At 45.5% G+C, this 13,026-nt stretch overlaps 1 protein-coding gene and 2 non-coding genes across 3 annotated transcripts; 1 reads left to right on the top strand and 2 right to left on the bottom strand.

Moving 5' to 3' along the window:
* Window positions 1-2,742: 2,742 nt before the first annotated feature.
* Window positions 2,743-2,815, bottom strand: trnav-cac (transfer RNA valine (anticodon CAC)). The gene has a single exon. It is a non-coding gene; the product is annotated as a tRNA-Val (tRNA).
* A 603-nt stretch (window positions 2,816-3,418) lies between these two features.
* Window positions 3,419-3,491, bottom strand: trnav-aac (transfer RNA valine (anticodon AAC)). Its single transcript has one exon. It is a non-coding gene; the product is annotated as a tRNA-Val (tRNA).
* Window positions 3,492-5,008: 1,517 nt separating this feature from the next.
* tmprss15 (transmembrane serine protease 15) lies at window positions 5,009-12,233 on the top strand. Its single transcript, XM_058627807.1, has 26 exons — window positions 5,009-5,120; window positions 5,207-5,331; window positions 5,764-5,831; window positions 5,922-6,064; window positions 6,126-6,182; window positions 6,254-6,373; window positions 6,457-6,565; window positions 6,645-6,754; window positions 7,292-7,432; window positions 7,522-7,671; window positions 7,902-8,007; window positions 8,078-8,231; window positions 8,313-8,454; window positions 8,539-8,628; window positions 8,915-9,040; window positions 9,123-9,266; window positions 9,334-9,444; window positions 9,641-9,764; window positions 10,484-10,579; window positions 10,664-10,713; window positions 10,852-11,059; window positions 11,184-11,365; window positions 11,448-11,540; window positions 11,629-11,768; window positions 11,846-11,900; window positions 12,112-12,233. Exons 1-26 carry the CDS (start codon window positions 5,009-5,011, stop codon window positions 12,231-12,233), a joined length of 3,078 nt encoding a protein of 1,025 aa, XP_058483790.1.
* Window positions 12,234-13,026: the final 793 nt, after the last annotated feature.

Below are 13,026 nucleotides of genomic sequence, written 5' to 3'. Positions count from 1 at the left end.
TTCCAAAAAATGAGAAATGTTGTTTCCACAGCTGCTGCTGAAGTGGAAATCCTCGTTGAAATAGAAATGACACAAACACACGCAACTGAGCGACGCACAAGACTTTTGTTTATTTGTTTGAAAGGTTTTTAGGTTTGTTGTTTGTTTTTGTTTATCCAGACACACACACAGTGGTAATCACTTACCTTGAGTGGGATTCGAACCCTCGACTTGGTGAGCAGAGAAGCGACGTCCTAAACCTCTCGACACGCACGCACGCACGCACACACACTGCTTTATTCATTCACTCACTCATTCATTCCATCTTCACACAGCCTGTGTCACAGTTTGTGGATCATGAAGAATCAAACAGAGACAAGGACGACACTCACATCTCCCACTGTCCCTGAAGGTGTCACTGATCGTCAACAGGTGTGTGTGTTTGATGACGTTCGTGCTGCAAATGTCTTCTTTAAATCTCACCCTGAGAAGGCCTCTCCAGGACACTACAGGACACTCCAGGACGCTCCAGGATGTTCCAGGATGTTCCAGGACGTTCCAGGATGTGGTTGAACGAGCTGATCTAGGGTTGAGACAAAGATCTGTGACAGACAGTTTGGTCTTGGAGTTTTAAACTCACAACCTCAGAGACACAAGTCCTGATGATCAGCTGATCTTCTTCATCACAACTCTCTCTCTCTCTCTCTCTTTCAGGTCACACACTGAGTTGAGCTGGGATTTCTTGAAATCAGCCAGAGCAGTAACCATGGCAACAAGCATCAAAGATGACAATGAGTGTTCTTGCAGGCATTACACACGCACACACAGACACACACACACACACAGTTAAACTGCAGTGAATCGTCCATGTTCACGACAATGTCAAACAAAATCTGTCACAACCTTAATCTGAGGTCTTAACCCACACACAGTCAGTGTGTGTGGGTTAAGACCTGGTTTTAGGGTTACAATTAGGTTTAGTTTGGGATGGTCATGGTTAAAGTCCTCGTAAGTCTGCTTTGAGAGAATGTGTGTGTCAGTGTGTGTGTGTGTGTGTGTATAATGAGGTGTCCAAATGTTCCCATCAGCTGCCAAACAGCAGCAAAAAATCCACTCCACACTCACCAGTAATTACATCAGGAAGACGTGTGTGTGTGTGTGTGTGTGTGTGTGTGTGTGTGTGTGTGAGACAGTAAAATGTGGCCTGTCTATATTTCTTCCCTCGTCCAAACTGACTCCGCCCCTTGCTGCCGTTAAGTCAGTCTCTGTTTGAACAGTTTTTATTATGACTATTATTTCTTGATTCTTACATTTAAAGATGTTAATAGGATTACATGTAACTATGTAAACAATCAAAGAGCACACACACACACACACACACACACAGCTGTGTGTCCTCAGGCTGCGTCTCCGTCTCTCTCCCTGATCTTTGTTCGCTGAAGCTTCACATGTCAGGACTGTGTCTCTGTTACCATGACAACAGCTGTAAATACAGCAGTAAAGAGCTGCTGCTGCTGCTCACAGTTAGAAACAAGGTTCACCTAACCCAAGTCCCACTTTAAACTGCGCCATCTTTATTTCAAACCAATCCAACTTTATTTATAAAGCACTTTAACAACAGCAGCAGCAGCAGCTGAAACACAGTGCCGTACATCAGAGAGAAATAAGACAAGTAAAACATAGCGCTTTATTAGCATTACGAAAAATGCTTTACTAGCATTATGAAAAAGCCCTTTATTAGCTTTACAAAAGAAACGCTTTATTAGCTTTACAAAAAGTGCTTTATTAGCTTTACAAAATGCTTTATTAGCTTTACAAAAAAACGCTTTACTAGCATTACGAAACAACTTGGAACTAGCATTGCAAAAAATCACATACAAAAACGTAACCAACTTAACAAAGAGATTTTTAAAAACATGTGACGACAGGAAAAACTTTACGAACTTTACAGAAACCCATGCCTAATGTTATGAAGAATACGCTGCTAACGCTACAGAAATGTGTCGCTAACATCGCTAAGACTATCAAAACACACACTTTTATTCTGCGTTTTTTTTTTTACTTTTATTTTATCATTTTAACTTTGAATTGTTTTTTTCGTGAAAATGTCATTTCTCAAAACAAACGCCAATAAAAAATGAGCAATTTAACATTGTCCACCAGGAGGAGCCACAAACAACAACAACGTGGAAGGGTTTCTTTATTTTCACATAAACGTCGTCGCAGTTTCTGCTTCTTTGTCCCTCTTTAAGCTCTGTGTGTGTGTGTGTGTGTGTGTGTGTGTGTGTTTAACTCTAACAGCAGGGGAGCGGCAGCCTCATGTATATTTAAAGGGACATTACGCGGACTCTCAGCAGGCTTTGTTCTCTGTCCTACTTTAAACTTTGCTTTGACAGCAGCAAACACACACGTACACGTGTACACACACACACACAAACCTTCAGACTCTCTAGTGACACCATGAGGCTGTAAAGTTCATCACACAAATGTGAAATCTAAAGTTATATAGTTATAGTTAAAATGTGCTCTGTAAGAATCAGAAGAAATGATTGGCTGACGTCGCTGCCTGTCACTAACTGACCCCACCCACCATAGAGGCATGTGTGTGTGTGTGTGTGTGTGTGTGTGTGTGCACAAAACATTAACAGGAAAATAAACAGTTGTTGACACTAAGGTTCCATAAATGATTCTCATGCAGGTGACGTTTGCTCTATAATAAATCAATCAATCAATCAACACATAAATAAGAGAAAAGTAAACCTATGTTTCCGCCCGGTTTCGAACCGGGGACCTTTCGCGTGTGAGGCGAACGTGATAACCACTACACTACGGAAACTGATGATCACAAACAGTCACCATTTACAGTTACATACAAGACACACACGCGCATGAAGAATGTCTGTGTTTGTGAAACTATTGTAAAGAACAGTTCCACAGAATGTTCCAAGGCCTCGTTTTAACAACTGTGCTCTTCTAAAACAACAGGTTACAATATTACCACTTTATTCTCCAAGCCCGTGCTCACTGTAGCAGATACTCCACCTTGTGGCCAAAAGGAGAAAGTGCACCTCTCTTATGTATGGATAAGTATGGATATTGAGAAACGGCCATTATTCTAGAAGAGTGTGAATAGTTGTTTCTCAGTGTTTAAGGACAGTTTACGCAGCAGTGACGTTAATTAAACTAATCAAACACACAACACGTAAACTTAGCTGTGGAAACCTGACACGGCGCCGTGTCTGAGTGAGCTGGAGATCTGTGGTCCTGTCACATCCACAGAGGAGTCGCGCGACGCTAATCCTCACCAACTGTGGTCCACGAGGCCCGTGAACCGGAGGTCAGTGAGCGGAAGTCAGTCCCGCAGAAACACGAAACACGCCGCCCGCAACAAGCGACGAAAACGACAATAAGTGTGTGTGTAAGAAGAAAAGTAAACACATGTTTCCGCCCGGTCTCGAACCGGGGACCTTTCGCGTGTTAGGCGAACGTGATAACCACTACACTACGGAAACTGACGGTCAATGTCGTTCATGATTTAGTGAGTTTTCGTGCTCAATAATAAATGTGTAATACATTTATTACATGACAACAACAAAAATACTGTGTATTTGCATTTTGTCATTGACTTTTTTGTTTACATCTTAAAAAAGAAGCAAAGAAAAAAGCGATGTTTGATCATTTTGACTCAAATCCGACGTCGCGGGTCGAGAATCGAAGGTTCTGATTCTGAGTTAAATGGAAACAGTGTCACTGACGCTCACTGCGTCTCAGCAGAGGAAGGAACTCTGCTGCCATCTAGTGGCATCAGTCTGTTTAAACAGGAAAAACAAACAAGTAAATGAATCAATTAATAAGTAAGAGCTGAGCAGAGGAGGTAATCATGTCATCATTGCATCAGCTGTTGCTAAGAGACGGTTTACCTGACTCCACCCCCTGATCAGGTCTTCGGAGCTCTGTGATGAAGAAGAGGAGGAGCCAGTGGTGAGGAACATCTACCAACACTCATGACCCTTCTGAAAACGAATGTTTCGATGTTCAAATAAAACTTAAGTGAATATAGCGATGTCTGTGGGCGGAGCAGGAAACCCAAACGTCTGTGGGCGGAGCCAGGAAAGCATTTAAGAATATTGATGTGTCATTGATTTGTTTTACAGTGTCAAAATAAAATCAGCTGATTCTCCTCACACCTGCTGTGTAGCATCATGTTTGTTTGTTTATGAAGAGAACCTGCAGTGAAAAGTGGAAAAGTTAGTTAACCAGGTAACCAGGTAACCAGTTAACCGGGTAACCAGGTAACCGGTCACTGGGTTCCTGGGTTCCTGTGTTGACATTTGTCTTGTTGATTTGAAATCTTTTACTGCAGTTATATCTTAAACGTGACCTCATGCATGTCAAACACCTGACAGATGACAGATGAGTGCAGGGGGTGGAGTCAGATTAGAGGAGATTACCTGACAGGTTTATGGGATCTGGACTTTAGATTCTGATAAATAAGTGAGAGGTGTGTGTGTGTGTGTGGTCAGCAACGTGATGTTTGTGTCAGTTTGTAAACACGCCCACACCAAAGTCCAGAGAGAAAATCAGTGATTTTAGCTGCTGCTCCTCTGCTGCCTCGTGTGGTCACTTTGTGTCACTGGGTTAAATGTGAATGAAGCCGAACAAAATCAGACATTTGAACTGAGTGATCAACAGCTCCTGTGAACTCCTGTGTGCTGTGATGGGCTTTGGTGTGGGAGCGTGAGTGGTCTCACAGTGAGAACATGAAGGACTGGAGGCAGCAGCTGAGTCAGCGTCACACAGCCTGTGATGATCATCAGTCATCGTTGTGACAGGTGAACTATGAAGACAGAAAATGATTTAAACGTATTATTCATTTATCAGCTTATGTATTGATAACAAGTCATTAATCATTTCCAGCTCAATAAAAGCAGCACACAGGTCAGACTGGGCTTCAGTTTGCTCCTGACGGGAACTGAAGACCTGACTTCACTCTTTTCATTGATCCATTGATCGTGTATTAGCTGTGGAGATGGCGCGGCGTTGCTCATCTCTGGAGTTTCTCCTCTCCGTTGTCTCCTCTCTTCTTCTGATCTGCTGTGTCGCACTGATCGTCGTCACATGGATGAGCCTGACACCTGAAGGTAACACACAGCCTGGTCTTATTGATCTGATCTGATCACCGAGGATGTTATTGATCAGTGCTGATGTTGTTCATGTTTGTGCTAAGGTGCCGTTGAGCCTGCGGTGCTGAGCGGTCGGCTGGTGATCACAGACGGAGCCGACTTCTCCGAGGAGCTGAGGAACTCCAGCAGCCTGCGATTTAAAGCTCTGGCCTACGACGTCCAAGTGGTGGTGAGACCACAGGCTTTTATTTTGAAACATTTTGGAAGACATTTTTCAGGATTTATTTTGAAATAAAAAAAATTAGGTTTTATTTCAAAATAAAACCTGAAAAATGTCTAGTTTTTTATTTTGAAATAAAACCATTGGCAGCTTGTATTTTGAAACATAACATCTGAAGATGATATTTGAAAAAAAAACAACAGAATTTTCAGGTTTAATTCTGACATAATTTTTTCAGGTTTTATTTTGAAATAAAAACATTGGCAGCTTTTAATTTGAAAGATAACATCTGAAGCTGATGTCAGGTTTTATTTTTTCTAATAAAAACATTATCAGATTTTGTTTTGAAAAAAAAACATTATCAGAAAATCAGCAGCTTTAATTTCTCAAAAACACAGCAGTTTTATTTTGAAATGTGACAGCGTGGTGATTGGTCGACAGGTGTCAGACTCATTCAGACTCAGTGACCTCGGACGACTCTTCACTTCCTGTCAGGTTTTACACTTCAGGTCAGATCAATAACATTTAGACTGATCATTGATTACCTGATCAGTTTGAGAGGCTGATCATTTGTCCGTGTTATTGATTTGTGTCGTCAGTCGGGGCAGTGTGGCTGTGACCTTTGACCTGCGGTTCGATCAACACATTGACGCGACCGAGGTGAAGCAGCAGTTGGAGGCGGGACTTGCGGAGGTCGACAGCAGGGGATTGGTGATTGACAGGAAGAGCGTCCAAATCACAGGTAACCACACTGTGAGGTCACGGTGAAAAAATGAAGGTTGAAACTAAAACTTTTCGTGCAGAGAAACAAGACGAGACGACGTCCACGACAACGTGCACCACGCCCATCACACCGACAGGTGAGCTGAGTCAGCTGATTGGAAGCAGGTGAGTCCTCAGTGATGACACATCACTTCCTGTGTTTCCATAGCAACCTGTGGTCCTGATCAGAGACCCTGCGCCGATCGGTCAGTGTGTCTGCCGATCGGTCGTTTCTGCGACGGCGGCGACGACTGTCCCGACGCCTCTGATGAAGACGCCGCTCTCTGTGGTCGGTGACCCACTGGTCAAGTTATTGATTATTGACAAACAGCCGTTTTTTTGACGATGTCGCCGTCACTCTCGTCTCCATAGCAACGGCTTGTGACGGACAGTTTGTGCTGGGAGGAGCGAGTGGATCGTTCAGCTCGTCGGGTGTTTCAGAGATGTACGCCAACAACAGTCGCTGTCGCTGGATCATCAAGTCAGTACGACACAAACAACAACAACAACAACAACAACAACAACACAACAACAACTTTACTGTGTGCGTGTGTCTGTAGGGTTCACTCTGGACTCTCAGTTCAAATCACTTTCCATCAGTTTGAAACTGAAGAAACAACTGACTCTGTGAAGATTTATGAAGGAGTGGGGAGAGAGAGAGAGCTGACAGGTAACACACACACACACACACATACACACACACACACACACACACACACAAACACACACCCACACACACACATACACACACACACACACACACACACATTTATTTGTAAATAAAGTAAATCATTATTTGTACATCAAGACGAGCGTGCGCACAGGTGTTCGCTGCATTCGCACGTGGCACGGCACAAATGACCCCTCGCTGTTTGATTTCCACAAACACTACACAGTGTGTGTCTGTACGCTCATGTAGAATTGTACTTAACAGTCACCTTCATGTCACGTATTTGAGGCGTAGTTCACCCGTCACGCACCCGTCACGCACCCGTCACGTAGGCGTGTGTACAACAGCCGTGACGCCCTTCTGTCCATCGAAAGTGAATGAATTTACACATTAGAGGTTTAATGTCATCGCAGAGACGCTGTACACGCGTTTATAGTAAAGTGCTCTGGCATTAAATACTCCTGATACACACACACACGCACGCACGCACGCACGCACACACACACACACACACTGACATGCTGATATGATTGACAGCTGAGCTCTCAGGCTCCACCCCTCCTGGAACAGTGTGGGTGATGACCAACGTAGCAACTGTGGAGTTTATTTCTGACGATTTCAACAATCTTTCGGGTTTCAACGCCACGTACAACGCCGTCAACGCGTCCGACCTCTCCGGTAACACGCCGCACAACAGGAAGTAGGAAGAGAGTCAGAGTCAGTGACTGTGTTACCTGACAGTGTGTGTGTGTTTGTGTTTGTCTCAGATGAGGAGAGACTCACCTGTACATTTGAACACGGCTTCTGTTTCTGGAGTCAGCGTCACCACGACGACGGCGACTGGATTCGAACCCGCGGTGCCACGTTTCCCCCGCTGACCGGGCCAAACGTTGACCACACGTTGGGCAACAGCTCAGGTGAGGTCAGGTGAGGTCACATGGGCGTTCCCATGTAACTGAAACCATATGGAACCTGCATAAACACGGTCGGGCACAGCATGGAAACCTGGGAGCCGTGTTTCCACCGAGTGAATCAGTCCAGTTTGGTACAGGACGCATTTTTAGCACCCTTCCCTTTGGAGTAAAATGGTACAGTCATGGGTGGAGCCAGTGTAGCTCCACCCACTGATGATCCAAATGTTTCACAGGTTTCTACATCGTCACATCGCTGAGTCCTGGCCAATGGCTGAAGAGCTTCAGGATCCAGAGTCTTCCCCTGACTCCGCCCACACAGCTGATGTGTCTGAGCTTCTGGTAAACAAGTGAAACACACATGTAAACAAATGAAAGAAAAGCACAGCTGAGTTGGAATGTAAACAAACAGGTACCACATGTTTGGTGAGGACGTCCATCGTCTCCGCGTCCTGCTGGTCCAGCCGTCTCCGTCACTTCCTGTCGTCCTGTTCCAGAAAGACGGTAACTATGGTGACAACTGGAACCACGGCCAGGTGACACTGAACGTGACGACACGGGCCACGGTGAGTGTGTGACATCACACAGTGATGGGTTCATTGATCCTTAATAAGTGGTGACGACTGTATGACCTTTGACCTCTGCAGGTCGAGTTTGAAGCCTTAAAAAAAGGCGGGATGAGGAACGACATTGCACTGGATGACATTGCCCTGACAAGTCTTCCGTGTGGCCCCGCCCCTCCGGAACCAACCATTGTACCACCTCCCACGACCACACCCCCTGTGCCAGGTCATCTGCTTATACATATAAGCCACGCCCAGTGCCAGTTTTTCATTGACATTGACCCTGCCCCCTTTGCTCTCATATGTCCAGCTGACTGTGGAGGACCCTTCAACCTCTGGGAGCCGAACTCCACCTTCAGCTCGCCAAACTACCCGCACGCCTACGGGAACAAGGCCCAGTGTGAGTGCAGGTTCAGTCACTGTTGCAACGACTCGGGCTGTCACTAATTACCCAGAATTCAGTTCAGAGCGTTCAACCTTCAAAAACTGTTCCAATACAAAATATCAAGTCTAGAAGCACATCAGGCCGTCTGAATGAAGTCTGTGGTCCACTAGAGGGCGCTGTGAGACAGAAGCTGAACCAGGCAATAGCCACCTGTTAGCTTAGCTATGAGCTCCACCCAATTGAAGCATCGTAAGAGGCATCACAGATAATTACTGTTACCCATGTTGCTTTGCTGCTGCAGGTCTGTGGACTCTTCACGCCTCGCTGGGTCAAAACATCCAGCTCCACTTCCTGAACTTTGATGTCGAAGCCACCTTTGATGTCGTTGAGGTGCGGGACGGGGCGGGGCTTAACTCCACCTTACTGGGTGAGGCGTTGTTTTACCCAGAATGCTCTGCAGCTCTGTCGTCACCTGACACATTAAGATGATGTTATTTTTTTTAAATCAGCCGTCCTCACTGGCAGCCGTGGCCCCTCCCATGACTTGTTCTCAACAGCCAATCAGATGACGGTGTGGTTTTTCACGGACAGCTCGGGTCACGGTCGAGGATTCAGGGCAAACTTCACCTCCGGGGTTGACCTGGGGTCACCAGGTGAGTCAAAGGTCAGAGGTCACAGTTATTCTTGAAGACGGATTACTGATGAACTGTGTGTGAACAGCTCCATGTGCAGTCAATCAGTTCCAGTGTCGAACAGGAAGTTGTATCCATGGTAACGGTCAGTGTGACGCTGTGATCGACTGTCCAGACGCTTCGGATGAAGCCGACTGTGGTGAGTCGCTCTTTATGATTATTATGTCACTGTGAGCACCCCCTGCTGCTGAAAGTGAGTGGTTCAAGTCTAACAGTAAGACACAGACGTGATCATGTGACGTAAAAAACTCAAATCTGTGTTTTCTTGAGTCTGTGCTGGCGTAGACTTTGTGTGTGTGTGCGTGTGTGTGTGCGCGCCTGTGTGTGTGTCTTAGTTGTGTTACAGGTGAATGGCTCCAATCGTCTCCAGTTTCAGCTCGGCACGACTCTGTTGGCAGTGTGTGCGGACAACTGGACTTCTCACCTGTCTGACTTCACCTGTCGGTACCTGGGACACAGGTAACTCTCTTCTTCTTCTTCTTCTTCTTCTATGGGGTTTAACAGTAGCTTAATTACATCCATGACGCTGCATTACTGCCATCTTCTGGAATTGAAAAACTCCCACACTCACCTGTCAGTCTGGGACGCATGTAACTCTGGGACAGAGGTTACTCTGAGACTCATGTAACTCTGGCACACAGGTAACTCTGGCACACAGGTAACTCTGGTACACAGGTAACTCTGGTACACAGGTAACTCTGGGACACAGGTAACTCTGGTACACAGGTAACTCTGGTACACAGGTAACTCTGGGACGCATGTAACTCTGGGACACAGGTAACTCTGGTACACAGCTAACTCTGGTACACAGGTAACTCTGGGACGCATGTAACTCTGGGACACAGGTAACTCTGGTACACAGCTAACTCTGGTACACAGGTAACTCTGGTACACAGGTAACTCTGGTACACAGGTAACTCTGGGACGCATGTAACTCTGGGACACAGGTAACTCTGGCACACAGCTAACTCTGGTACACAGGTAACTCTGGGACACAGGTAACTCTGGTACACAGGTAACTCTGGTACACAGGTAACTTTGGGACGCATGTAACTCTGGGACGCATGTAACTCTGGGACGCATGTAACTCTGGGACACAGGTAACTCTGGGACACATGTAACTCTGGGACACATGTAACTCTGGGACACATGTAACTCTCACCTGTCTGATTCTGCAGGTCTGGTGAGGCCTCATTACTGCCCTCTTTGCCACAGGATTCAGCATTTACAATCATCACAATTTCCAGAAATGGGACCCTGGAGGCCACAGTCAGGTACTGCAGGCCAGGACACAGACACAGGAACCAGGTGGAAAATATTTGAGAAACAATTTTGATTGAACATTTCTTCTTCTGCAGTGAAACATGCTCCAGTCATAAAGTGATTTCTCTGAGCTGTAACAACAAACGTGAGTACGGCCATGCTGATGACCACTTATTGTGACCGTAGTTAGCTTAGCATTAGCGCCAGGAGAGTCGCTGGTGGGTTTTTTTCCCCACGTTTCTTGTGTTCTTCAGGTTCCGTGACTGACGATTCTGTTTTTCAGCTTGTGGAGTTCGTCCAGTCACCAACGACACTAGGGAGACCGACCAATCAGAGGACAGGAGACAACCTGGTCGGGTCGTGGGCGGGACAAATGCAGTGAAAGGGGCGTGGCCGTGGATTGCATCTCTACAGTGGCAAGACCGTCACGTGTGTGGAGCCTCCCTGATTAGCCGTGATTGGCTGCTGACAGCTGCTCACTGTGTCTATGGGTGAGAAACTGTGATGTTGTAGAATTAGAATTTTTAACTGATTGTGTTTGAGCTAAAAAAAACACACAATCCATGACGTAGAAAACTATGACGTGGATGAATGATGTCACTTCCTCCTCAACAGGAAGAACGTCCACCTCCAGTACTGGACGGCGGCGCTCGGGCTTCACGCTCAGAGTCACATGAACTCTGACGACGTTCAGCTGCGACACATCGATCGCATCGTCATCAACAGACTCTACAACCGACGCAGCAAAGAGGGCGACGTCGCCATGATGCATCTGCAGCAGCCAATCAACTTCACCCGTCAGTCAAAAACAACACACACACACACACACACAGCTGTCGATAAACAACACATACATCAACACTGTTGTTGTTTTCTCAGGGTGGATCCAGCCGCTCTGTTTCCCTCCTGACGGTGATGACGTCTCTGCAGGGAAACAATGTTACATCGCTGGGTGGGGACGAGACTCTGAGGGTGAGACAGGTGGACTTTGAAAGACCTGTCTGTCTTGCAGACTCTCTCTTTGACCTCTGTCTTTCTGTCTCACCTGTCTCTCTCTCAGGTTCCCTCCCTGATGTTCTTCAGGAGGCCCAGGTTCCTCTGGTGGCTCCGGAGCAGTGTCAGCGTCAGTTACCTGAGTACAACATCACCTCGAGCATGGTGTGTGCTGGACACCCTGAGGGCGGGGCTGACTCCTGTCAGGTAAACACACTGCATTGCATTATTACACTGAGCACAGTACAGGAAACAGGTTAATAAAGTTGTTTTTTCATTTCCAGGGCGACTCTGGTGGTCCATTGATTTGTCTGGAAGATGGAAGCTGGACTCTGATTGGTCAGTCTCTACAGTCTCAGACTACAGTCTGACTACAGCCAGATTACAGTCTGAATACCGTCGGACTATAGTCAGATTACAGTCTGACTACAGTCTGACTACAGTCAGATTATAGTCTGGTTACAGTCAGACTACAGTCAGCTCACCCTGGTGTACACTATCATGTAGCTGAGGTTTGAAGAAATGCAGTGTTGTGATTGGTTCTTCACAGGTGTGACCTCATTTGGGATTGGCTGTGGTCTACCTCAGAGACCTGGAGTCTACGCCCGAGTCTCCGCCTTCACTTCCTGGATCGCTCAGACCACACGATCTTTGTCCTTGAGTCAGCCCTAGGTCCACTGGTGTGCAGTGTGTACATACGATATATACATAACTATACGTACTGTATAAACTGTGCATGCATATATATGTATATGTATATATACATGTTCCTGCCTCCTCAGCTGTTGTTTCTTCTTTTTCTTGTACATTGATTAAATGTTTGACTTAAATTAAATAAAAAATCGACTGTGTTCCAGTTTCTGTGTCTGACTTTGATTCTTTGTCATCAAAGCGAGAGCCATGACTCAGCTAACACAGCTAACACAGCTAACATTGCTAACACAATAGTGTGATTTTGCCCTGATAGAGAACCATGACTCAGCAGAAACAGCAAACCATGTTTAGAAGAAGAAGGTTCAGGCAGTTTGGAAGAAGGGAACAAACATAGATTTCATTGTAAAAAAAAAAAGGTACAAGGGGATATTATGAAAATGGAAGAATGGGCATATAAATGGGGAAATAAATTCTCAGTTAAAACTGAAACTATACAATTAGGAGTTGGAGAGAGTGAAATACTTTAAACTATTAGGGATATGGTTTGATGAGAAAGTTAGATGGAAGTTACATATTCAAAAATAAATGGACATATGAAAGAAAATATTGAATATAATGAGATGTTCAGTTGGTAGGGAATGAGGAGCATATAGGAATACTTTAAGGGCTATATATAATGGATTACTGAGATCAGTGCTAGATAATGGTTGTGTGGTGTATGGATCTGCAGCAAGCACAAATACAACAAACATTATATAGAATTCAGATGATGGGACTCACAGTAATATGTTTATGGATACCAGCACACATT

The sequence above is a fragment of the Solea solea genome, chromosome 4 (genome assembly GCF_958295425.1).
Source record: "Solea solea chromosome 4, fSolSol10.1, whole genome shotgun sequence".
In the NCBI taxonomy this organism is placed as follows: domain Eukaryota; kingdom Metazoa; phylum Chordata; class Actinopteri; order Pleuronectiformes; family Soleidae; genus Solea; species Solea solea.
This window is presented reverse-complemented; position numbering and strand designations above follow the sequence as displayed.

Excerpts from the sequence above, each read along its gene's own strand:
- tmprss15 (XM_058627807.1), top strand. The coding sequence starts at position 5,009 with ATGGCGCGGCGTTGCTCATCTCTGGAGTTTCTCCTCTCCGTTGTCTCC. Across the intron at positions 7,433-7,521 it reads CAACGCGTCCGACCTCTCCG|ATGAGGAGAGACTCACCTGT; the intron begins GTAACACGCCGC and ends TGTTTGTCTCAG. Across the intron at positions 11,769-11,845 it reads GCGGGGCTGACTCCTGTCAG|GGCGACTCTGGTGGTCCATT; the intron begins GTAAACACACTG and ends TTTCATTTCCAG.